This window comes from Leucopleurus acutus, assembly GCF_964270905.1.
Source record: "Leucopleurus acutus genome assembly, chromosome: 20".
Lineage (NCBI taxonomy): Eukaryota > Metazoa > Chordata > Mammalia > Artiodactyla > Delphinidae > Leucopleurus > Leucopleurus acutus.
Genome location: NC_139162.1, coordinates 52,374,009 through 52,397,908, shown reverse-complemented (window position 1 = coordinate 52,397,908; position 23,900 = coordinate 52,374,009). Strand labels below are relative to the sequence as shown.

General features: G+C 58.3%; 3 protein-coding genes across 5 annotated transcripts in view; 2 read left to right on the top strand and 1 right to left on the bottom strand.

The window, feature by feature from the left end:
• The first annotated feature begins 26 nt into the window (after window positions 1–26).
• On the top strand, window positions 27–5,390 carry IRF3 (interferon regulatory factor 3). 3 transcript variants are annotated; one of them, XM_082862265.1, is made up of 8 exons: window positions 27–187; window positions 1,020–1,192; window positions 2,042–2,213; window positions 2,300–2,370; window positions 3,003–3,189; window positions 3,300–3,680; window positions 4,571–4,686; window positions 5,196–5,390. In XM_082862265.1, exons 2-8 carry the CDS (start codon window positions 1,028–1,030, stop codon window positions 5,361–5,363), a joined length of 1,260 nt encoding a protein of 419 aa, XP_082718391.1. In that variant the 5' UTR covers window positions 27–187; window positions 1,020–1,027; the 3' UTR covers window positions 5,364–5,390. The 3 variants fall into 3 exon arrangements, with proteins under 3 accessions (XP_082718391.1, XP_082718390.1, XP_082718392.1); XM_082862264.1 differs by having other exon boundaries at window positions 184–253; XM_082862266.1 differs by lacking the exon at window positions 27–187 and adding an exon at window positions 805–913.
• Window positions 5,391–6,600: 1,210 nt separating this feature from the next.
• SCAF1 (SR-related CTD associated factor 1) lies at window positions 6,601–17,881 on the bottom strand. Its single transcript, XM_082861868.1, has 10 exons — window positions 17,735–17,881; window positions 17,429–17,486; window positions 16,591–16,685; window positions 16,181–16,281; window positions 15,978–16,093; window positions 9,939–12,764; window positions 9,199–9,281; window positions 8,761–8,979; window positions 7,296–7,424; window positions 6,601–6,989 (listed from the first exon to the last, which is right to left on the bottom strand). Exons 1-10 carry the CDS (start codon window positions 17,840–17,842, stop codon window positions 6,798–6,800), a joined length of 3,927 nt encoding a protein of 1,308 aa, XP_082717994.1. The 5' UTR covers window positions 17,843–17,881; the 3' UTR covers window positions 6,601–6,797.
• Window positions 17,882–22,414: 4,533 nt separating this feature from the next.
• The window catches only part of RRAS (RAS related), a 2,691-nt gene continuing 1,205 nt past the window's right edge, over window positions 22,415–23,900 (top strand). The window contains exon 1 of the mRNA XM_082861924.1: window positions 22,415–22,601. Within this exon, the coding sequence (XP_082718050.1) occupies window positions 22,449–22,601 (153 nt within the window). The 5' untranslated portion in view covers window positions 22,415–22,448. The remainder of the gene's footprint in view (window positions 22,602–23,900) is intronic.

Sequence of the window (23,900 nt, the reverse complement as noted above, 5' to 3'; positions counted from 1 at the left end):
GTCGGAAGGCCTAAAAAGGGCATGGGATTGGGGGGCGACGCCCGCGCTTACCGAGCAGCCTCTTTGGTTTTGGAGTCACCAATACGACTGTGAAGTCGTTTTTATTTCAGGAAATCGATAGAAAAGGAAGCCCCACCTCTAAAGCTCAGCCGACCGGAAGTGGGGTGTGCATCTGAGAGTTCGAGAGGTACGAAACCCCCAAAACAGACGTGGTGGGAGCACTCTGCGCGCCCCGACCCACCACATAGGAAACGTAGGTAACTGGGGAGTAGGTGGCGTCCAGAGGTGAAGAATCGGAGAAAGGATGGGTCTACACTGACAGTGGAGAAGGGCGGTTGTGTAGTCTGGGGGAAAGTGAAGCAAGAAAGAAAAAAGTGAAGCAATGACTGGCGCCGAGATCGGCTGTAAAAAAAGCAAACGTAGAAGTAGCGGAGAGGAGGCGTCTACACTGGGGGATCTAGGGGAGAGATGGACGGACTGTAAGAATAGGAGGCAGTCCACTCTAGAAAGTGGGGACGTGCCCTGGAGGAGGGAGGCTGTCTGTCTGGGAGGGATTGTGGTTGGTCCTCGGTGGGAATGGGTGAGGGGATCATCGGGACGGGGTGGAACTGTGAAAGGGGGTCTACCGTGGGGTAACTGCGGGAGGTAGCGGTCTACAGGTCACTAGCTTCTGTATTGCAATAACTAGACGGAGGGCTCTACCCTGGAAGTGGGAGTACCTGCCTTGGGTGATGGGGGAAGAACGGGCTTTCAATGGAAGAGGGAAGGTGTACACCGGCGCAATTGAGGGAGGTAGAGGTATCTACCTACACAGAAGAAGCTGGGGAAAGGAGAGGAGGGAGTTCTCGCTGAATTAGAAAGCCTCGCTGGAGGATGGGAGAAGGTCTCCTGTTTGTACCCCAGTAAACTATAGGTGAGAGACCTGCGCCGTGGCACGTGAGGGAGGTCTGGGTGCGGAACCCCTGCACGGGGTGGGCCTGGGAGGCCGCCTGTACCTAGGACCTGTTCTCTGCGCGCAGGCCGGACCATGGGAACACAAAAGCCTCGCATCCTGCCCTGGCTGGTATCTCAGCTGGACCAGGGGCAGTTGGAAGGCGTGGCCTGGCTGGATGAGAGCCGCACGCGCTTCCGCATCCCTTGGAAGCACGGCTTGCGGCAGGATGCCCAGCTGGAGGACTTCGGCATTTTCCAGGTGCGGGCGCGCCGGGCGGGGTGGACTCCGAGGGGGCGGAGGTGCATTCCCAGGGGGCGGGGCCGAGAAGGCGGGATTAGCAAGCATGGAGAGGCCTGCTCTCATTCTGACAGACTGAGGTGGGTGGAGTTAGAACGGGAAGGGGTTTAGTTAGTAGGATCCCCGAACTGGTGTCGGAGAGCGGTCAGGATTAGAGCTGCCAGGTTCCGGTAACGGAATCGGGAAAGTGAAGGAAATGCATCCTGGGGAGTTCGGGGCCTCCGGGGTGAGGCTCTTGGTTGTAGAATTTCTGGGGGCCGGTCTTGGAATATTAGAGGCGAGACTTGGCCCTGAAGCTGAGGTTTCTTACCACCAAATTAGGATACACCGGTGGTGGTAAGCCGAGTTAGAGTGCGAGGGGGCGGGGCTATTATTATAATAATTAATAATATAATAATATATAATATTATATATTATATAATATATAATATTATATATTATATTATATATTATATTATATATAATATTATATATTATATAATATATATAATATTATATAATATAATATTATATATTATATAATATTATTATTATTATTATTATTATTACAGAGGGTGTCCTGGGGCAGGTTGGTGGCAGAGTTAGACACTCATTAGGACCTGGAAGGCTGGCTTAGAAAGCAAAGGTTTTTGAAGGGTGGTGGTAGGGGGATTCGGGGCGCAGAGAATCTGAGAGTTTGGGGATGGAACCTTGCCAAGTTAGAACGTGTCGGGGGGAGGACGGTGTTAGGACAAGAGGAGACAGGGTTGGGACCCCTGGGGCAAGGTCTAAGTCATCCTCTCCACTATCTTGGTACCACTGGTCCCCTAGGCCTGGGCTGAGGCCAGTGGTGCCTACACTCCTGGGAAGGATAAGCCGGACCTGCCCACCTGGAAGAGGAATTTCCGGTCCGCCCTGAACCGGAAGGAAGCGTTGCGTTTAGCAGAGGACCACAGCAAGGACCCCCACAACCCGCACAAGATCTATGAGTTTGTGACCTCAGGTGTGCTGCAAGTGAGGCTTCACTTAGAGGGATGGGATTTCGACTGTCCCTAGCGCCCCCACTCCACTTCCCACCTTTCTCCACAGGAGTTGGGAACTTAGCTGAGCCAGACACCTCTCTAGACACCAATGGCAGATGCAGTACCTCTGATATCCAGGTAAGAATGCGCCCCGACCATCCTGCTCTCTGCCCCATCCCCTCTCTGCGTCCTCATGGGCCTATTCAGGCCTCATCTTCTTCCCCTGCACCATCACCCCAGGCTCCATTCTGTCCCATGCAGTCTGTCCCCAACCTGACTCAGTGCTGACCCTGTCCCCCCACCCCCTGCCCACAGCCCTCCATGGCTTCCCAGCATCCTCAGGAGAAAATTCAGAGCTTTCAACAGGCATTCAAGGCCCTAATCCACCTTTCTAGAATTTAATAGCTTTCCTCCCTGTGCAGGGTTCTCTCAGCGTTTTGGGAACTCAGAACCTCTCCTTGATCTTGCTGATGTCTGTGCCAGGGGAAGTCCCCTCTGAAATTCTTCCCAGCCCTCTCTGCCCGCGTCTTGCTTGCAGAGAGCCAGATCCTTGGGTGGAATTAGCTGCTCCCCTCAGGCCACTGTGGTGCCCGGCATACATCAAAGCTGTACATACTTTACTGTCTGTGCCCCAGGTTAGAAGCCCTTGAGGGCAAAGCTCAGGTCTGTCTCCTCTCTGGGTCCCCACCACTGAGCACAAAGTTTGGTCCATGGGAAGTGTCCAGAAAAGGCTGTGGAAATACCTGGGCCCTTTTGTCTTTCCTCTCCAGGAAGACATTCTGGAGAAGTTACTGAGTGACATGGACTTGGCCCCGGATGGAGAGCCCTCAAGTCTGACCATGGCCCCTGAGAACCCCCCTCAGCTCTTGCTGGGCCCCAACTTAGATGTCCCTGCTCCTTGCCCAATGCCGGGACCCCCTGAAAACCCACTGAAGCAGCTGTTGGTGAGCGGGGAAGGTGAGCGCCAGCTGTGGGTGGGAGGGGTGGGAGGGGTCAGGGCCGGGCCGCAAGCCCCCTGACGCTCCCTCATTCTCTCTCCCCTTCACATTACTGCTGCTGCTGCTCAGAGTGGGAGTTCGAGGTGACCGTCTTCTACCGGGGCTGCCAAGTCTTCCAGCAGACTGTCTTCTGCCCGGGGGGCCTGCGGCTGGTGGGATCAGAAGCAGGGGACAGGACACTGCCTGGGCAGCCAATAAGACTGCCAGACCCCGCGGCGTCCCTGACAGACAGGGGCGTGACAGACTACGTGCAGCGGGTGCTGAGCTGCCTGGGCGGGGGACTAGCTCTGTGGAGGGCTGGGCAGTGGCTCTGGGCCCAGAGGCTGGGGCACTGCCATGTGTACTGGGCCGTGGGCGAGGAACTCCTCCCCAACAGTGGTCACAGGCCTGATGGTGAGGTGCCCAAGGACAGGGAAGGAGGCGTGTTCAACATGGGGCCCTTCATAGCAGGTGAGTGAGGTGGGGCCTTAGCTCTGCTGTGGAAACAGCAGGCAATGGTGGTTAAAAACTCTGGGGTCAGGAGGTTTGGGATCGAATTCAGACCCTGCTGCTCTGCTTGTGGTTGAACCTGTGGGGAGAAGGACTGGACTGCTCTGAACCTGTGGAGTCTAAGGACTGTCTCCTCTCTCTCACCTGCCCAGAGCTGGCAGGAGGCACAGGGCCCAGCGTACAGAAGGTGCTTCGGGGAATTAGCTGCCATAGTCGTTATCATTTATTACAATTATGGTGGAAAGACAGATGCAGGAGAAAGAAATCCTTTAGGGCTTTGCTCTCCAAACAGACCTTTCTGCAATGATGCAAATGCTCTGTATTTCCACTGCCCAATATGGTATCCACTAGCTACATGTGGCTACTGAGTACTTAGATGAGGTGAGTGCAAATGAGGAAGTGAGTTTTTTAAGTTTTATTTGATTTTAATTAGATACAATTAAAACTTGAATAGCCGTGGTGGCTAATGGCTACATATTGGACAGCATGGCCTTGAAGGGTTAAAGAGCAGTAACCACCAACCACTTTATACTCCAGAATCACTGAGCATCCTTGGGGGAGTGGACTCCCCTCCTGGGCCTGTTTCCCCATCCAAATGCTGAGGCTCCAGGAGGTGTGTGTGGAGGCCTACCTTCCAGCCCAGCCCCAATGGAAGGGAGGAGGAACATTTCAGCTTGTGCCAGAACTGGAGGGACTTTCCCCAAATCAATAGCCCCCTGGTCATGGTGGCAGAGATATGCTGAGCTTTAGATCAGGGAGGAAGATGAGGATGTTACTGAGGTTTTGGGGGAGCAGGGAGGGGCAGGTAGAGGGTCTTCTTCCCATCCCTGACTAGGTTCCTGGGCCCCCAGATCTGATTGCCTTCATCGAAGGAAGCAGACGCTCACCACGCTACACCCTCTGGTTCTGCGTGGGGCAGTCATGGCCCCAGGACCAACCATGGATCAAGAGGCTCGTGATGGTCAAGGTACTGCAGCCCCAGGCTCCTGGAGCTGAGGGGTAGATCCTAAAAGGGAGGAGGTTGCTTCTGGGAACTACAACTCCCACAGTCCCCTCAGAGAAACTACAACTCCTAAGAGTCTCTGCAAGTACCAGTTCCTCCTCAGGAGCTTCTGGTGTCCCTCCCACGGCCTCACCCCCAAAGCCTATATTTGCGTTCTCCCAACCATGTGGAAGTTGGTGGACTACAAGTCCTAGCAGCCTGTGTGACGTACTACAGCTCCCAGGAGTCCTTCTGATCACAAGCTGCTCAGCTCTAGCTTCCAGGAACCCCTCAGCAGCCTCAGCCCTAAGAACCATTTATGGTCTCCCTTGGTGGTGAATATGGGGAAAACTGTAACGCCCAGCAGCCCTCGGCCTAACGGTTCATCCTGGGTTACAGTGGGGGCTGTCGGGAATTGTAGCCTACTCAACCCATCCCCGACAGTAGACGGTGCTGGGTGTTTCCCCTGACTGTTTCTCCCCCACCTCCCTCAGGTTGTCCCCATGTGCCTCAGAGCCCTGCTAGACATGGCACGGGTAGGGGGTGCCTCCTCCCTGGAGAACACTGTGGACCTTCACATTTCTAACAGCCACCCACTCTCCCTCACCTCAGACCAGTACAAGGCCTACCTCCAGGACCTGGTCGAGGACATGGACTTCTAGGTCACTGGGGAGGCCTGAGCCCTCAACTTCCACCTCGACCAATAAACTGGCTCCGGCCATGGTCATCACTTGTCTGTCTGGTGTTCACTGTCCCTGGGCCAGCCCTGACCCAAGTTGGGGGTTATTCCTTCTTAAGGCCCGTTTATCCATCTGTGCAAGCCACTCATATCCTAGGTGCTCACTGCATAAAGGCCAGGCACTGTGCAGGGGGCAGCTGACACTCCTTACCTCTTCCCTGTGGCCTAGTGAGTAGGTGACAGTCACCCCCATTTTACAGACCAAGACACTGAGGCTTAGAGAGGAAGAAAGTCCACCAAGTAGGAAAATACAAGGCAGGTCAGAATCCAGGTCTGACTCTAAGGGTGCCACTCTTTGAGGGTGACCCTGGGGCTCACTCTGGAACGCCCGTCTTGCCTATGAACAGTTCAGGCCGACGTCCAGTAAGCACAGAGCCTTTCGCCTGCCTGTCCTGCCTGTCAGGGGCCTTGGGTCCCCTCCCAACTCCTGCTAGGTGACCTCAGGCAAGTCCTTCTCCTTTCCGGGCCCTGGGCTCCCCTCCATGTGGGCCTGCGAGGGCCAGTTGTAAAGGAATTCTGAGCCCACCCCCAATCGGAACCCACCCTCCCCCCGCAGCCTGGCTGCACCCACCTCTCCTCACCGCGCCTGGGTTCTGGGTAACAGGGACTGATGGAGGCCAGCACAGCCCTGATTCACTGTGTGGCCCTTGCTGCTCCATGCCTCAGTTTCCCTCTCCATCTCGGGGGAGTCAATTAGATCACCCCAGCCTCACAGGACTGGTAAAAAAAAAAAAAAAAACTGAATGGAGGACAAAGATCCTGTTTCTGGGGCAATTCCAAGGTTAGACAAATAGCACCTAGACGCCCTGAGCTGGGCAGACACTGGTCAGGTGGGGCAGGGACCTCTCCCTCCCATCACCACCACTCTGTATCAGTAGCAACGGCTTCCTATGTGCCAGGTCCGGTTCGAAGTGCTTCACCGCCTGCGTCTTTCTTAATCCTCACAACACCCACTTTATAGACGAAGAAACAGGCCCAGTGAGAGGAATGCACTTTTCCCAAGTCACACCGTCTACTTCCCCGCTAACCACCCTCACGCTTGGGCCAAGGCTCCTCCCCAACCCTTTCCCAAACTGGACTCTGAAAAGAAAGGGCTAAAAGTCCTGGGGCTCAGGGGTAACATTTCATGAAATCTTTAATGAAACTGGGGTAGGGGCACGAACAGAGGGGAGGGGCAATGGGCACAGGCTTGGGGCGAGGGAGATGGCAGTGGGGCTGGGCAGGGGGCTCTCCTCTTTCCCGCAGCAACCCTCCCCCAATCATCCCACTGACAGGGGAGGGACGTAGGGAGGCAGAGCCATAAATATGTCCAGAATTCCAGAGAGACAGCGAAGGAGGAAAGGGGCGGCTGGGGATCTCAGAGAGGGGGCAGGGGCAGGCCCGGGCCGCCCTTGTCAGGGGGTCCCGGCTCCTTGGGCGGCCGTGGGGGCCCCGGAGGGTCCCCTGGCTTGCGGCCGTGCTTGCGGAAGTAGCGGTAGCGTTGGACGTAGGCGCGCACCAGGTTGCTCACCTTCACCGGGTTGATCTCCCCACTTTTGCTGTGGCAGATCTGGGGGGCAAGGGGCAGCTGCAGTCACTGCCAGCCCCCATGGTCCCCTGCACCTGGACTGCTGAGCACAGCTGGGGACTGGGATGGGAACCCCTCCGCCAAAATCCAGGCCAACGTCCCTACTTGTCCCCCTGATGCCAGCAGAACAGGCCCAGGTGGGCTTGAGGCATCCTGTCACCCTCTCGCCTTCCAGAGTGACCCACTGCCCCTCTGTCTCCCCATCTCTGTACGCCTGTCTGCTCACGTCCAGCACTCCGTCTCATCCTCTCCCCACCTCTGCACATCTTGTCCCCCTCTGGGCCCCACCTTGTGGACGGCCTTCCTCAGGATGTCCTTGTACTCCTCCTTGGTGATGTCCTTCTTCTGATAATACGGCTTGATGGCCAGCTTCACCTCCTCTACTGCCCGCTCCTGCGTGTGCAGCTTCTTCAGATACTGGCGGGGGTGGCGACAGTGGGAAGAAGGGACAGCAAAGGCCAGGTGAGTTACTGTAGAACCCCTACCTCCACTCACCTGCCCACAAGCTCAGACTTCTTGACCATCCAGCTACTCCCAGAGATGGAAATCCTGCTTAGGGTCTGCCCTGTTCTCCCCTTGCTACAGTCGCCCCAGACCCCAGGCCAGGCCTGGGCCTCTCAATGTCACTAGCATCTCCTCCAGGATGGACCCTGGGCTGTCCCAGGCGTCCATGACCAGGACCCATGTGTCCCCTGCCCTTACAGTCTGGTAGGGAGACAGACCTGAGCCAGGCGGCTGTTCCCTACCATCCCAGAGAAGATGGGGGCAGGTAAACTGAGGCCTGGGAAGGGCAGGACACCCCAGCCTTCAGGGCCAATATCTCCCATGAAACACGAATGCCAACTGTTGGGTGAGCTGCTGGGGGAGCCACGGCCACCTCGGGGGGACTCTTCAGGCCTCCCTAGCCCCACAGGAGTGGGTTTCTAAATATGCGGCCAAGAGAAAGGGATTGTGTCCTGCACCCGTCTCATATGTGGAGAGAGAGGACGTTGGCAGAGAACAGACAGGGCAGCCTCACTGGCGGAACAGGGACCTGCTGCTCGTCTCAGGGCCTGTACTGTCCCTGTCCCGCAGCCCATGGCACAGGCCATGGACAAGTACACATCAAAGCTGTGGCCCCACCTCCGTTTATACGGGGCTTATAACACGGGGATTTGTTCTGCTTTCCTTCTGGCTCTGTATGTGGGGTGCGAAAAGGGTGAGCAAAGCCATCATCTGGTGACAGGGCCATAGCGACCAGCAACCAGACCCACCCAAAAGGTACACAGCCCCAAGGCCCAGGAGGAGGAGCCAGATGTAGTGGGGGGAGGGGGGGCCTGTTTGCCCTGCACCCATTCTTCCTCCCTCCGTCCAGGAACAGATGCTTGATTTTTTGTTTGTAAACCACCCCGAGCCCCCCTTACACAAAAAGATCGGGGTGAGAGAGAGAGGTATAGATGACCAAAGAGTAGACTGTAGTAGGTATATGTATAAACATGCGTGTGTTTATATCCATATCTATTTCTTTCTTTCTCTCCCTACCTCCATCCCATCTCTATACGAAATTCTTTAAAAACCTGTCTAGCACCCCTTTCCCAATCACCTAATCAAGTGAAAGTTTAGTTCCTTACAATTTAGTGATTTCAGTTTTATCTAAGTCCTCATCTGCTGGCATCAGTCTCTGGCATTCTCCTCGGGCCCCTGCATCTCAGTATCTGCCTGCGTTCTCTGCAAAACTGTCACCACTAACCCACCTCTCCCAAGCCCAGTTCACCTTGTCTGTGTCACCACGTCCCTCGGAGCTGCTGCTGCCCTCTCTCTTGTCAGACGCTGCAGCCAGCCCAGTGGGGGTGGGAGGGGTAGAGCCACAGCCCCCCAGGGGGAGGCTGCCAGGGAGCAGGTAGCTGGAGGGGCCAGGGGGCAGACCCAGAGAGGTGGGCACAGGAGCTGGCGTCACCCCCAGACTTGAGGGGGGCTTCCTGTGGCTGAGGATCTGTGGGAAAAGGTTGGAGGATAAGCAAAGGGAGGTGGAGGGGAGGACGGAACATGTACCCCTATTCCCACCCTGATTTCCCAACAGTCCCAGAGGCAACAGGCTCCTCTTCTGGCAGATACCTTGCCCCAAAGCCTGCTGGGAGCTGAAGTTCCTCTCCTAACCCGAAACAGGGGACAAGAGAAGGGGCTGCGGGGACTCTTCCCCAAGGAAGCCCACCTGGTTGGTGGCCTGGATCAGCTCCTGGGCCTTTGCTCGGCTTGCCAGATTGGCTTCTTCCATCTTGAAGAGAAGTGCAGTCACTGCAGTAGGTGGAGAGTGGACGACAAGGATCGGGAGTTGACGCAAGACAAGAGGGTGACCCTCACCCAGCCACGTGCCACCTCCCGCCCCGGGCCCCCAGACAGGCTATAAGGTCTCAGGCTCATAACTGGGAAAAGGGGCCTCAGCCACCAAGAGAACCAGCCCACACCCTGTATGTTCTTAGGACTCAAGGTGTGTGTGGGGCAGGGGTGGGGGTGGTGTGTGGCCAGGGTCACACAGTGACGAGTTGGTCCCGAGCCCCTGTAGCCTCTCTCCCCACCTCTGCAGTCTAGCAAAGGCTCCTGCCATCCCTTAAAGGACACTGCTCCCTGCTCCCCGATTCCGGTCCCTCCACCAAGCCTACCCCAGTCTACCTCTAGGTGGACCCCAGGACACACCCCACTCCTCCAGTCTCTGCTCAACTGGCTGCCCGCTGCTCCCATCTGCCCAGTGCTCTCCCAGTGCACCCAAACATCGTGGAGCCTTCTGGACAGACCCTGACTGGCCCTTACCCACCCAAGGCCCTCCCAGTCCTGGTCACTATACCCACCCCTTCCAAGGTATCTCCACTGCCTCCAAGTTTGTCCCCACATGACCTCCTCCCTGATCCTGTCTGTCCACCCTAATGTGCCCCGGCCCCCCCAGGGGACACTCACAGGCCAGGACACCGCTGGTAGTGCAGTCTACACCAGCGGGCAGGTTCCAGGGCATGGGTGGGGGCAGCGTGGGCAGCTGGGAGACACGGGGGGCTGGCCCATCCTCCGCCCCCGAGTCGCCAGCCGTGGACCCCGCACTAGGGGCGGTGCTGGGAGCGGCCGCAGCCGTGCTGGTGGCCGTGCTGGTGGCCGGCTGCTGCTCCTCCTCCTCCTCCTCCTCCTCCTCCTCTTCCTCCTCCTCCTCCTCCGCCCCACCTCGGACTCCAGCCTCCTCAGCGGCCTCTTCTGGCAGGAAGGAGACCTCAGGTGTCTTGCAGCTGCTATCCACAGTCTGCGAGTCGGGCGTGAGAGCAGGGGGTGGAGGGGCCGCCTTGGGGGGCGGGGTGCTAGGGGCCTTCGCTGCCCGCTCTTCCCCGGACCAGGAAGTCTCCTCGGCCCCTTTGGCTCCCGCCGCCTGGCTGCAGCTGTCCGCCTTGGACTTCTTCAGCGTCGCAGGGCCACTGCCGCCACCGCCACCGCCCCCACCGCTGCGGATCTTTTTCCTGGTCTTGGATGGCTTGGTCTTTCCCTTGGTCCCCTTGGCTTTCTTGGCCCCAGCCTTGGCCTTGACCTTGGTCTTTTTGGGCTTGGTGCTGCCCTGAGCTGCTTTGGCCACCTCAGTAGGGGCCCGCTCATCCGGCTTGAGGAAGGGGGAGCGGCTCTCTCGGTCTCGGCTGAACTTGACTCCGATGGAGCCCAGGCCAGCAGACGTGGCCTCCTTGGCTGATGTGGTGCTGCTGACACCCTCTCGGATCAGAACGGCCACCTTGGACTGTAGCTTCACCTTCCGGGAGGATGAGGAGGACGACGAGGACGAGGAGCCTGAGCCGCTGCTGACAGGTGGCTTTGGCGGGGGCCCTGAAGAGGGCGCCAACTCCTTGGGGGGCCGGGCCTTCTTGGATGACCTGTCCCTGTCCCTATCTCTGTCCCTGTCCCGGTCCCGATCCCCCCCATCCAGTGCCTTCCGCCGTGATCCCTTCTCCCGGGAGGAAGAGGAGGAGGAGGCCGCCCCAGAGCGGCGCCGGTCCTTCTCACTGCTCTTGCCTCCCCGCTCCTCGGCGCTCAGTCCCTCGGAGTCGTATAGAACCTCGCGCTTGGGCGATGAGGCCGGAGCCGGTGAGGGGCCTCGGGGGTCAGGCTTGTCCGGCCGGCCCACGGTGATGGTCCGCTTGATGGCAAAGAGATCGTGGTCCGTGAGGTCCTGGATGGAGGGCGGCACGGCCCCCCGGCGGCGGCTGTCTCGCTCTCCGCCCAAGGAGGTGGAGCCGGAGGGCGGCTGGGCCGGGGCAAGGCCCTTCTCACTGTCCCCAGACCGCTTCTCGCCCCGGGACCGCGACCGCTTCTTCTTCTTCTTGCTGCCGCCGCCATCCCGGTGCTTGCCGCGGTGCCGCTCGCGCCTGGAAGACGACGACGAGGAGGTGGCCGGGGGCGGGGAGTTCGAGCGCCGCCGCCGCCGCCTTTTCTCCCGAGACCGGGACCTGCGGCTGCCCCCGCGGCGCCGGTCGGTGCTCCGCGAGCGGCGGCGGGCGGAGCGGGACCGCGAGCGGCGGCGCGCGGACGACGAGGCGTGGGAGCCCGGCTTGCGGTCCCGGGAGCGGTGCTTCCTGGAGTCCCAGGGGGAGGCCGGGGCCGGCGGGGCGGGCTGAGCGCCGGAGGAGGACGAGGCGGCCTCCTTGGCCTCGCCGCCGCTCCTCTTGCGCTCCCGCCTCGACTTCTTGCGGGTGGGCGGGCCAGTGGGGGCAGCGGAGGCGGGGGCGGCGGCCGGGGAGGGCGAGCGCTGCCGGTAGCGCTCGCGCCGCTGGGTCAGGATCTTGCGGCGCAGGTCCAGGCCGCCCCAGCGCGCGTCCGCAGTGGGCGGGGCGGGGGCCGGCTCCCCAAGGTCCACCTGCAGGGCGCCCTCGCCGTCGGACTCCGCGTGCAGAGACAAGAAGTCGTCCCCCTCGGGGGCCCGGGGGGCGGGCGGCGGGGGCGGGGGCTGGGCCGCAGCGGGGGCCGGGGCCGCCGGAGGGGGTCGTGCGGCCCGGCCGCCGGCCCGGAAGAGGGAGAGCGCCATCCTGGGCTCCTCCTCAGGCTGGACAATCTCGCCCTCCTCAATCTCTGAGTCGCCCGGTGGCAGCAGAGGGGGCGGGAGGGCGGCGCCACCGGCCGTCACCACCTCCACGGAGACCTTGCCTTCCCGACAGGCCTCCGCCTCAGTCCCCACCACAAAGACGCGCCGGCGGGTGGCTCCGTCGGCCCGGGTGGAGTCGGCCTGGGGCGGTGTGCCAGGGGCTGGAGTCGGCTGCAGGGGCTGGGGGTCCGGGCCGGGGCTCTCGTCACCTGGGAAGTCCTGGCTCAGGCTGTTGTCGTCGTAGATGCCCGCCAGGGTCTCTGAGATGCGGCTGATGCTCTGGGACAGGGCTTCCTCCTCCTCTTCTTCCTCTTCCTCCTCCTCCTCCTCTTCCTCCTCCTCCTCCTCCTCAGGTGAGGGGGTCCCCGCCGATGAGCTGGGGTTGGAGCCAGTGGGCTCGAAGGGGTCGTACTTCTGCTCTGGAGCAGGCGGTGGGGAATAGGCCTCGTCGGTGGGGTGGAAGGGGTCATAGATATCAAACCGGGGTGCAGGAGGGGCCGGGGGGGCCGGGGGTGGTGGAGGGGGAGGCGGGGAAGGGGAGGATGATGAGGGGGAAGGGGAAGGCGAAGAGGAGGCAGAGGAGGGGGCAGGGGGCGGAGCAGGGCCCCCGTCTCCAGTGCCCAAGGTGAGGAGGTGGCGGGCACAGGTGGGTCGAGAAGAGTGAGACTGCGGAGAAACTGCAAAGGAAGAGCGGAGACAGGGTGGCGGTCAGGTGCCTGTCCCAGTGCAGCGGAGGGGCCCGCAGGCAGGTCAGCACCCCATCTGCTGGTCCCCCTCGCTCAGCACTCGCCACACCAGCAGGCACTGCTTCCAGTGCTTCACGTGTGTCAACACATAAGATGCTCCTAACAACAGTACCTACGCTCCACGCTGTAGGTACTGCGACCCGGGGTCCCAGGAGGAAACTGCAGCATAGAGAGCTGTGGCATCTTCCCCTAGAGCACAGTCAGCAGGGGGGAGTCAGGATGCAAACTCGGTCAGTGTGGCCTCCGAGCCCGCACTCTCATATCTGGAGATGTAAGCTGGCCTGCGGCCCAAGACCGCCCTGACCAATGACAGCAGTGATGTTCCTGCAGGAGGCACAGGCTGGGATGGGAGAGCCAGGGTTCCAACCTAGGATCACCTGCAGGGGTCAAGCCCTGGCCTGATGAGCTGGCTGCCTCTTGAGGGAATCTATCCCTTTGTACAGGAGGCCTAACGTGAGGCTGAGAAGGTGAAACTCCCTCTCCAGAGTCAGAAAGTGGCAGAGCTGGTGAGCCCTGAGAGCCCGAGTCCTCACCGTGCCCCCGCCACTCTGTGATGAGCCCCATCCCAGGGGCGACATCTGCTTGGGACTCAGACATCACTGACCGGGCCAGGCATCGTGCTGTCCTCCGTAATTTTGTCCGCCCTCCCGAGACCTTGCTTTCGAAGCACTCCACGGTCTCGGCACCACAAGTCACACATGTGGAAACAACTGATAGAGGCTGCCCCCGGGGCGGATGACCGGGCCAGGATTCAGACACACACATCAGAGTCCGGAGGCCACTCTCTCAACCACATGTAACTGCCAGGATCCTGCCCCAACAAGGACACCGGCATGGTCACATGAACAATGCCAGGGAAGCCCGAGGCTAAGAAGGCAGCACCAGAGCCACCTCCCCACCCGGATCCCAGGCTCCAGCCCTCTCCGGCAATATGCCCGAGGGCAAGCAACTCAACTGCTGTCTGCCTTGGTTTCCTCATCTATAAAAGGGGAGTTTGCTCATTCATTCAACACATTTTTTCTGATCATCAATCTGACAGACGCGGCTTGGGGTATAGAACAGAACCGCAAACAAGAGACAAAAATCCCTGCCTTCAAGGACTTGCTGAGCACAAACTCTGACTACCCGGGCTGTTATTACCACCACCTGAGGCAAAAACCACGTCTGCAGATCGTAGCAGTCTGCAAACTCGAGACATCCGCTTCCTTATAAATAGTTTTTTTTAAAGGACTATGGGTGAGTTCTTCTTGCGTTCTTAGTATTTTCCAAACGAAGACCAAAAAACACTTGGAATAAGAAAACAAAACATAGGGACTTCCCTGGTGGTCCAGTGGGTAAGACTCCGTGCTCCCAATGCAGGGGGCCCGGGTTTGATCCCTGGTCGAGGAACTATATCCCGTATACATGCCGCAACTAAGAGTCCTCATGCTGCAACTAAAAAAAAAAAAAAAAAAAAAAAAAAAATCCCGCACGCCACAACTAAGACCTGGCACAGCCAAAATAAATAAATATTTTAAAACAACAACAACAACAAAAACCCAAAACATAACCCCAGAGTCCTGCTGAAAACAGCTATTAGGTTCCAGACGCAGCTACGGATAGCACTTAAAGCCCAAGGGCCAAATCCCACACATCACCTGTTTTTGTAAATAACATTTGATTGGAACCCTGTCCCGCTCACTCGTTTACTTATCCCCTATGGCTTCTGGTTTTAAAAGAAATGAAGCGGGAGTTCCCTGGTGGCCTAGTCATTAGGATTCTGGGCTTTCACTGTTGAGGCCCGGTTCAATCCCTGGTTGGGGAACTGAGATCCCACAAGCCATGCGGTACGGCCAAATAAATAAATAAAATTTTAAAAAATAATAAAAGAAATGAAAATACTTTTGTGGGCCCCTAAGAGTGTGGCAGCCCCCTAAGAGCATGGTAGGCCCCAGGCACCATGTCCCCTGAGCCTAAAGGATAAGTAAGTCACCCCAGATCTGTGAGAAAAAAGAAAGGACGAGGATGGGACTTCCCTGGTGGCGCAGTGGTTAAGAATCCGCCTGCCAATGCAGGGGACACGGGTTCGAGCCCTGGTCTGGGAAGATCCCACATGCCGCGGAGCAACTAAGCCCGTGCGCCACAGCTACTGAGCCTGCGCTCTAGAGCCCGTGAGCCACAACTACTGAAGCCCACGCGCCTAGAGCCGGTGCTCCACCAACAGGAGAAGCCACCACTGCAGTGAAGAGTGGCCCCCTGCTTGCCACAGCTAGAGAAAGCCCACGCGCAGCAGCGTAGACCCGACACAGCCAAAAATACATAAAGTTAAATCTTAAAAAAAAAGGACAAGGAAAACGAGAACTGGTTCAGAGGGTGTGCAAGCCTCTGGCAGAACAGTTGCTCGTAGCTGACCTCCTGCTACGTCTTCCTCTCCGCTCCACCCCTCCCCAGATATTACGTGGCAGAAGGGAAGTCTAAACCCAGGGTTCTCATCAGGGTCCCGGGGGATCTGCAGCAGCATCACTGGGGAGTTAGTTAGAAATGCAAATCCCAGGGCCCTACCAACTCCAGGCCTGCTGCATCAGAAACCCTGGGGATGGGCCTAGTGACCTGTGGATTAACAAGTCCTCCGTGGTGATTCTGATGCCCTTTCGAGTTTGAGACCCTCTGCTCTACACTGCTCAGGGGCTTACCACCGTGTGCAGCGGGGCTAGGGAGCAGACTCTCCCTTGGGCAGGTGCACATCGCAGAAGTCAAAAACTTGCACTTTACACACAGAAGGCCCCAGGCTCAGGGCCACCACTAAGCAACTGGCTGTGCCACCTCGAGCAAGAGACTTCCCTCTTTCAGACTCTTCTCTTCCTGGAGTCGGAGACGCTGACAGTCCCCCGTCCTGGGGAGACGAATTCCTAACGCAGTTACACTGATATTCAGAAGCCCCGGACGCACGCTAACTGCTCCCACATGGTAGCTCTCACGTCAGTTTTAACTTTAATTACATCTGCACGTGCATACAGCCTTTACTTAAGTCTAACAGAAGAAAGACATGACAGTACAGATTTTGTCTAAATGACGTACTCAGCACCGCTACTACTACCAACAACAGCTAACGCTCACGCGACGCCGAGGCTGACTGCCTGCCAACTCAGCCCTGGTCCCACATACCCGTTTTGCCCGTCCTCCAGGCCCTGACACGGGGCAGCAGGCTGGGTACAGGAAGGGGGACTGGATCCCTGTCCCCAATTCGGACCTCGGCCACCAGCTCCAGCATGTCCTCGCTTCTGCAAGACAGGGGGTGAGTGAGCCTCAGAGGTGCGTCCGACTCCCACGCCAGGGGCCTCTCCCACTCCAGCTGCCCAGATACTCACTCGCCAGGCCGCAGGTCCAGGTGGCTGGGAACCCAGGTATCCGGGGGATCCAGGATACTCACCAGCCCTGCGAGGAGGCCATCGGCAGCCACGTCCAACACCTGGAATAGGCCAGGAGGGGCTCCACCCTGTCCCTGCTTGTGTGAGGGCCCACACAGGCCCTAAGCTCTCAGTAACCCAGACATCTGAGACCCCATGAGAACACGAGGATCCAACTGACTCTTCAACCTGACTGCCTCCAGGACCCAAGGGACCAGGCCTCAGAGCCTCCAACACTGCCCCCAATCAGCACCCCAGACACAGGAGCCTGGGTCCCCAACTCCATTTCCCCATTTCAGGGATCCAGGCCCCAGTGAGCTTCCTCCCCCAGCCCCAGAAGTCCAGGTCCCTAGGCCCCTCTTCTTACTCACAGAAGCCGTGTCAGTTCCCCCTGATTCCTGGGAACGGGGCTCTGAACGTGGGCTCCGACAGCGCCTCCATCGAAGGCCATGACACCGAGAACCATCTGGAGAGAGATTTGCATGGGGGGTTGGAGACAGGGGACTAGTTGCAGAGACCTTGCTTGGCAGAGGAAAAAGCGCCTGCCTAGCTCTTGACAAAGGTACCAAGCTCCTGCCTACTCTCCCGGCCTCCATCCAACCGCTTCCCAACCTGGGTCCCAGAAGGACTTCCCAACACCCTTTTGAGGCACCAACTCTCTCACCCATTTGTCCTCCCAGCCACCCTCAGGATGAAGTCCAGACAAGTCAGTTTGGCCTTTAAGCCTTGCTGTGACCCAGTCCCCATGGAGCAATCCTGCTTCCCTTCCCACCAACATCCTCTGCCCACCAGCCCCAAAGACCCACAACTCGGTCCAGCAACGTGGTCCCTGTGCTGTGTGCCTGCTGGTGCCGCCCCCACCTATCAGGCTTTCCTCTTCACCAGACAATGCTCAACAGCCTTAGAGACACAGGTCCCCTGTCACCTCCTCACTGAAGCCTTCCTGGACCCCATCTCCCTCCACACCAGCTTAGCTGGGCCTCCTGCCCTCTCACGGTGCCTCGGGCTACCTCTGTGCTGGGACTGTGTCTCCCCTCTGCCAGACTGTGAGCCCCTCCAAGATGGCCACGGAGTCCAACCCATCTTGGGCTCCCTGTGCCAGCACAAGGGTGGCACCCAGGAGGCCTCGGGAAAGCGTATATGAATGAGATTAGGAGAAAGAATGCAGAGATGGGGCAGGGGGCTGGGAAGAACCAGAAGCTGTCATACCTTTATCATTTGGCAGGTCCCCCTGCAGGGAACTTCCCACAGCCTGCTGAATGGCCCGCTGAAGGAAAAGTGAGGGTGAAGGGGGTGGAAAGAAAGACCAGTCAGGGGATGCATGCGGAAGGTCACAAGCTCTGCTGCTGGGAGACAGCCATTCCAGACACCCCTACAACCAGACTCAAACCCTACAGACAGGCCAAGAGTCCTGGCCCCCCAACCCCTCCTTTCCCAAGGGTCCAGGAGTCAGGGCCCTGGAATCTGGACTCCCGGCCCCTCCCTCCCTCGGCCCCAGGCGTCTGGCTGCCTCACCAAGATAAAAGCAGAAGGAGAAAGCGTAGGGTCTCTGTCTGGCGGACCGTCACCCCGATCCTCGCCTGACTCCTCTGTCTTCCCTCGAGACTCATCTTCTTCCTCCATGGTCACCTGGTGGTGGAGGCGGGGGAGAGTCTGGAGTAGAGGCTGGTGGGCAGGGCACGGTGGTGCCAGGTGGCAGAAGGAGAGGACGGACATGAAGACCTCAGGGGCCTCCAACACTGTATCCCCTTCAGCATCCCTCCTCTCCTCCACCGCATCCCAGGCCCGGGCAAGTACCAGGCCCAGTGCAGACACTAGAGGGACTGGAGCAACCCTCTTCCCTTGTCTGAATTTGTTGCCTCCTCTGCCAAAGGGAGGCCTTCCCGGCCTATTTCCACACACCCCTCCCCAGTTCCCGCACCTTCCCCCTTTAAGACCTCACGGGAGCCTGCCTTCACGGGAGCCAAGACTCTTTTCTGTTGAGTTGTGATTTCAAACACTGCCCCGAAGTCTCATAAACCCACCTTTCCCAAACCGAGATACGTGCCAGTGTGCTGGGTGCGCCTCAAACACCACGCCACTTCCTAAAGCATCGATTCTCCTCGATGGTGAGGGACCCAACAAAATGTATTTACACACAGAGGATGGAGCTATAATAGAATGAGCTACAAAACCAGTACGCCACTTTGAAAACGAAAACACGAACTTCAGGAATGCTGTCCACTAGACGCTGCAGGGAGCACCCTCCGATCACCTGTCTGCCCCTTGTGTGGAAGTGCGGCGCAAGGCTTTGCCATGTCACAGAAATTCTTAGGTTATACAGAAGGTGAAAAATCACTCTTCAGACTGATGGGGATTTTGATTAGGGCTTCAGAAAATACGAAGATTTCAGCTATAGGCTTCCCTGCAACTGTCAAGTCTCCTACTCTGAAGACAATAAATATCTGGTCCCACAGTTCCTAGAAAGCTTCAAAACCCCTAACCCTCAACGCCGTCTGCTTAGCTCTAAGTGGGCCCAATAGGAGTATCTAAGTCAGAGAAAGCCTGTGAGAATTGAAAGGAGACAGACTCCTGACACAGAGTAACAATACAGAGTAACAATAATTATCATCGGCTATATACAGAGTAACAATATTTTTTGCGGTACACGGGCCTCTCCCGTTTCGGAGCACAGGCTCCGGACGCGCAGGCTCAGCGGCCATGGCTCACGGGCCCAGCCGCTCCGCGGCACGTGGGATCTTCCCGGACCGGGGCACGAACCCGTGTCCCCTGCGTCAGCAGGCGGACTCTCAACCACTGCGCCACCAGGGAAGCCCTATCATCGGCCTTTAACGCCCAGGTTTCCCCTACTTCGGTCTCCCCTACACTCTCGGTTGCATACCTGCCAAAAAAAAAAAAAAAAGATCTCGGCCCTGGTCTCCCTCGTACCAGATTTTCAGAAAGCTCTCCCATGCTGCCTCCTGGCTCTCTAAGAGCCTGCAGTTCCTTCCCGAACTCCCACAGACAACTCTCACCCTGATAAGCCCCTCTGGACAGTTCCCAGCCCTGGCGCTGCTCTTCGGCACCTGGGTGGGGGTGGGGGGAGCACACGCTATGTAGAACAGCGCTGTCACATAAGAGAAGCTTAATCAAGATGTGCTGACTACAGACCCACAGAGCCCCAAACGCTCTGTAGAATGAACATCCTCCCTTGCCCATTCACACATGCCCCGGGATTTGCAGACACACCCCCGGCTCCTTAGGTCTTTTATACCTGAGAAGCCTCTGCAGACGCTGCTAGGTCCCTCTAGATCAGTTTCCCAAACTATAAACTTGATAGCAGTTCAGTGCTTTACAAATAGCTTGTTATCAAAGCAAATCGAACACAGTAGAAGATTCTTCACAATACATCACAAGTAAATGAAAATACTAATTAATGGGACTTGGGTATGAAATTCATATGACGGTGTACACTGGGTCTCAATGAAAAAATGTATTTCTCACTGTAGATCAAGGTCAAAAGAGTTTGAAAAGCACAGCACTAGATGAGTCTAGACGATCCTATAGACTTTCCCAGACCAAGGAGGACTAATTCTAACTCTCTCTGTAGCCCCAGGGCCACGCAGAATTTTTCAACATTGTGCATTTGAATTACTTTCTAAGGGCAAGTACAATACACCTGGGCAAATTTTCCAATACTCTTCATTGTCTTATTCTCCATGCAATTATATGGCCCCCCCAAAGGCATTCGAATTTGCAGTCACACTCAAAGCCACCTAGATGGTTCCAGGTTCTTCTAACTGCCCCCAGCCTCCTGTCACCCAGACTAGACACTCCCCAGACAGCTGGAGACCCATCCAGGCCTCTCAGAACATCTCAGTATTTGCCTCTCTCCCTTCGTGGGTACATCCCGCTCCTCTGGGTATCTATAAAAGACTTCCTATCCCTGGAACAGTTCTTCCAGGCCCAGCTATATGGCCCCAGACCCCTGTAGGTGAGCCGCATCCTCAGGTCAGCACATGTAGACACTTCCCAGCCCTAACAGACATACCCTAGGCGCTACAGTTGGCTCTGCAGATACTCCCCAGCTCTTGCAGATCACCTTCACCCCGGGACATATCTCAAGATCTCAAGATGGCCCCAGAACCCTCTAAACAGACCCTAGCCTCCGGTCAGCTCATAAAGACGATCAACAGTGCCTACAAAAATGACCCAAGCCAGCTATATGATGGAAGGCAGGCTTCAGTCTCAGTCCAGGCCCTGTGGACGCCCCCAATCCTCTCGGGGACGCCCCGTAGATGCCCCCCGGGACCACAGACGCGTCCCGGGGCCTTCAGAAGGCCCTCCGCTCGGCGCCAGGCGCCGCCGCCGCTACCAGGCCCGAGGCCGACCCGCTAAGCCCTCTAGGCCCTGCGGCGTGCCGGGAGGACCCCGGGACAACTAGCGACCCGACTCCGCCCCGCCCACCCCGATAGGCCCGAGCCCCGCGGCCCGGACCGCCGCCGCCATCTTACCCCGCCGCTCGGGCTGCGGCTCCGGCCCCGGCGCGGGGCGGGGCGGGCTGGGGCGGGGCTCGCGAGCAGAGGGAGGAGAGGGGTGGAGCTAAAACACCGCCGAGCTTGCCGGGACTTCAAGTATCGAGCACGGTGCCGTGAAGGCTGGTGGGAAGGCTCCGGACTCAGTTTCCCAGCAACCAATAGGACACATAGGCCGGGTGCGCGCGACGCACGCCGGGAGGCGTAGTCCGCGCGTCGCCTCCGCTGCGCGGGGACAGCAAGCGGGGTGAGGGGTGAAGTGGGCGGGGTTGCGGTAGGCCGCGATTAGGCCCCAAAGTACCCAGCACGCGCGCGGAAAGAGCGGCGGAAAAGGAAGTGACGGAAAGAGCGGTCAGCGTGACAGATGCGAGGGAGTTGTAGTTCCAAGGAGTGGGCCGTAGGAAAAAAAAAAAAAACAACACAGGACAGGCTGGGAGTTGCCCCGCCCACATTCTAGGGATCCCAGAATCCCGATACCAATTTCTCTCTAAATTTAGAACCAAGGAGCGCAGCCCTACAGCATCCTCCTCATTTAGGACAGAAAAAGTCCAAATTCCGATTCCTCTCACTCAGAACAGAGGAGTCCGGACTCACATTTCCCTCCTCCCTGGGACTCAGAAGCCGAGCCCTCCTTCCTGTTAAATCCAGGAGTCGGGCCCTCAAGCCATCCTCAGACCATTCCTGGTCTCAAACAACTACCTTACACTAACCCGAGTGTTCGGGTTCCCCATCCTAACTCCCTCGGATCCAGAATTTTGGGTCCCCAGCCTCTCCAACCTCTGGATCCAAGAGTCTGGGCCCTCAGCTTCCCTCCTTTACCGAACCTAGTAGTAAGGACCTCCAGGTCCCCTCCTTCTGGGGACCCAGGAGTCCAAGCTTCCAGCCCTATTCTCTCCTAGGTATTCCTAGGGGTCTGGGCTCTCAGCTTCCTCCTCCTTAAGACCCAGAAATCCTGACCCTAGACCAGGCATAATCCAGGCATCCCGGCTTGGGCGAACTGGCTCATGGATTAGGAATGCAGTGATCTCACGGCCCCTCCCTGCCCAGTTACCCGCTGTCCCCCCTCCAGGGCCCCATCTTCCCTCCCAGTCTGTCTTCCGCTTGGCTGGGACAGCGGGAACCGGAAACCTGGGTCCCTTAGCGGGCGGAGCCTGCAGCATCCAGCCCAGACGCCCGCGTTGGGAGCTTGGCTAGGATCCCAGGACGGAGGTTGAGCTTCCCCTCAGGACTTGCTACTTTCTCGGAGCGCGCCTATATACGGCCGCGCGCGAGTCCGCGAGCTCCGCCTACTGGAACAAGGCCTCGGAAATGGTGCCCTGAGAAACTGTATCACGGGGTTCCTCCTTTGCATAGCCCCACCCCGAGCTATCTTCCCGACCCATCGGGAAGAGAGAATGAGAGCTTATTAGCATATCCCCGCCCCCAGACGGCCGGCCAGCCGAGAGCGCGTGGCGCCGCTCGGGGTGAGCCCAGTTCTCTTATTAGCGTGTCCCCGCCCCATTTGGAATTCCCCTTCTCAGCGAACGCCGTTCCCCTACTCTTATTATCATAGCTCCTCCTTTTCCCTGGCCTTGCCTCCTTCTTAAGTGTCCCGAGATACTAGCCCTTCTTGCTGGAGTTCATGATTATGCAGTAGCCTTATTAGCGTGGCCCGCCCCTAGGCCCCGCCCGGCTCCCCCCCAGGCGGTAGCGGCGGCAGCGGCAGCGGTGGCGACATGAGCAGCGGGGCGGCGTCCGGGACAGGGCGGGGGCGGCCCCGGGGCGGGGGGCCGGGGCCCGGGGACCCCCCACCCAGCGAGACACACAAGCTGGTGGTCGTGGGCGGCGGCGGCGTGGGCAAGAGCGCGCTGACCATCCAGTTCATCCAGGTAGTGGGCCCTCACCCCGGGGGGGTGCCCCCGGGACCCAGAACTGAGCCCTTTGCGGGATCCCTGAGACCCCGGTTTCCCCTCGATCCATCACTGAAACCCTCCTGTGAGGCCTTCTAATCTTAAAAAAGTCCCCCTCAGATGTGACCCTGAGCCCCTCAGGGCCTCCACCCACTACATGAGAGACATTCCTCCTGTACTTGTATCTTGAGACCCACCACCCCTACCCCCAGTACCCAAGACCCCGCTTCCCTACTGATCTGACCGTGGGTGCCTCCTGGGAGCACTCTAAATCCAGAAGAGTCACCCCATCCAGACCCTAAGCACTCTCATGGGCCCCCACCCCCCTAGATGCCGCCTTCCCCCAACCTTGAGCACCATCTCCCCCAAATCGCAGACCCAAACTTCCCCTCTGAGCTACCCAGAACCTGAGACAATGCCAGTGCCCGATGCCCTTGAGATTCCCTCAGTCTGGAATCTCCCCCAGGGACCTCCCCCAGAAACTGGAAATTATGCCCAGGCTTTGCCCCTGAGGCCCGTCTAGGACCACCCAGTCCAGAGAGAGGCACCCTCAGACCTGAGAGGTTTCAAAAAGATCCTGCCCCTTGGCCATTCCAGAGAACTCTAAGACCCCAAGTTCTGGGGTTCCCCTATCTCACCAGACCCAGACCCCCACCCTTCCCCAAGGAAAACCCACCACTCCTCCATCTTGAGTTTTCCTCCACTCCGATTCCCCGAGCCCCTCTCTGAAACTCTGGCTAGCCCCCAAATCATCTCCATGGAGTAAGTCCCCAGATTCTTGACACCCCTAAAAAGACCTGCTCCTTGGGAGTTTCTCTGATATCTTAAATGTATCTCAGGGTCTTTAAGATTCTCTAGACTCTATAGTCTATGACAAACCTCCCAAATGCTCCCAAGGCCCCAGTTTTCACCCCTGAGCTTCTCCTGATGTATTTTGCAGATACACCCCTAATCCCCCCAGGGCCAAGCACCCCCGCTAACAGGCAGGATGCAGCCTGCAGACCCCCAGCTGCCAAGTCACCACTCCTCTCCTGAGAATCCACCCCTGCCCAGGAAACTTCCACCCCATTCCCGAGGGAAATCCTCCCACCTCAGAAAAACCCTAGAAAGGTGTCCGCTACTGAGATGCTACCGCAGAGGCCCCCCCCCCGCTCAAGAGACCCCAGCCAGCACCTGCAAGGGAGCCCCTGTCTGTGTAAAGAAATGCCCCAGCCCTGGGCCCCTTGCACCCAGGGGCAGACCCAAAGCTGGCCCAAAGCCTGGCTGGAGGCGGGCAGG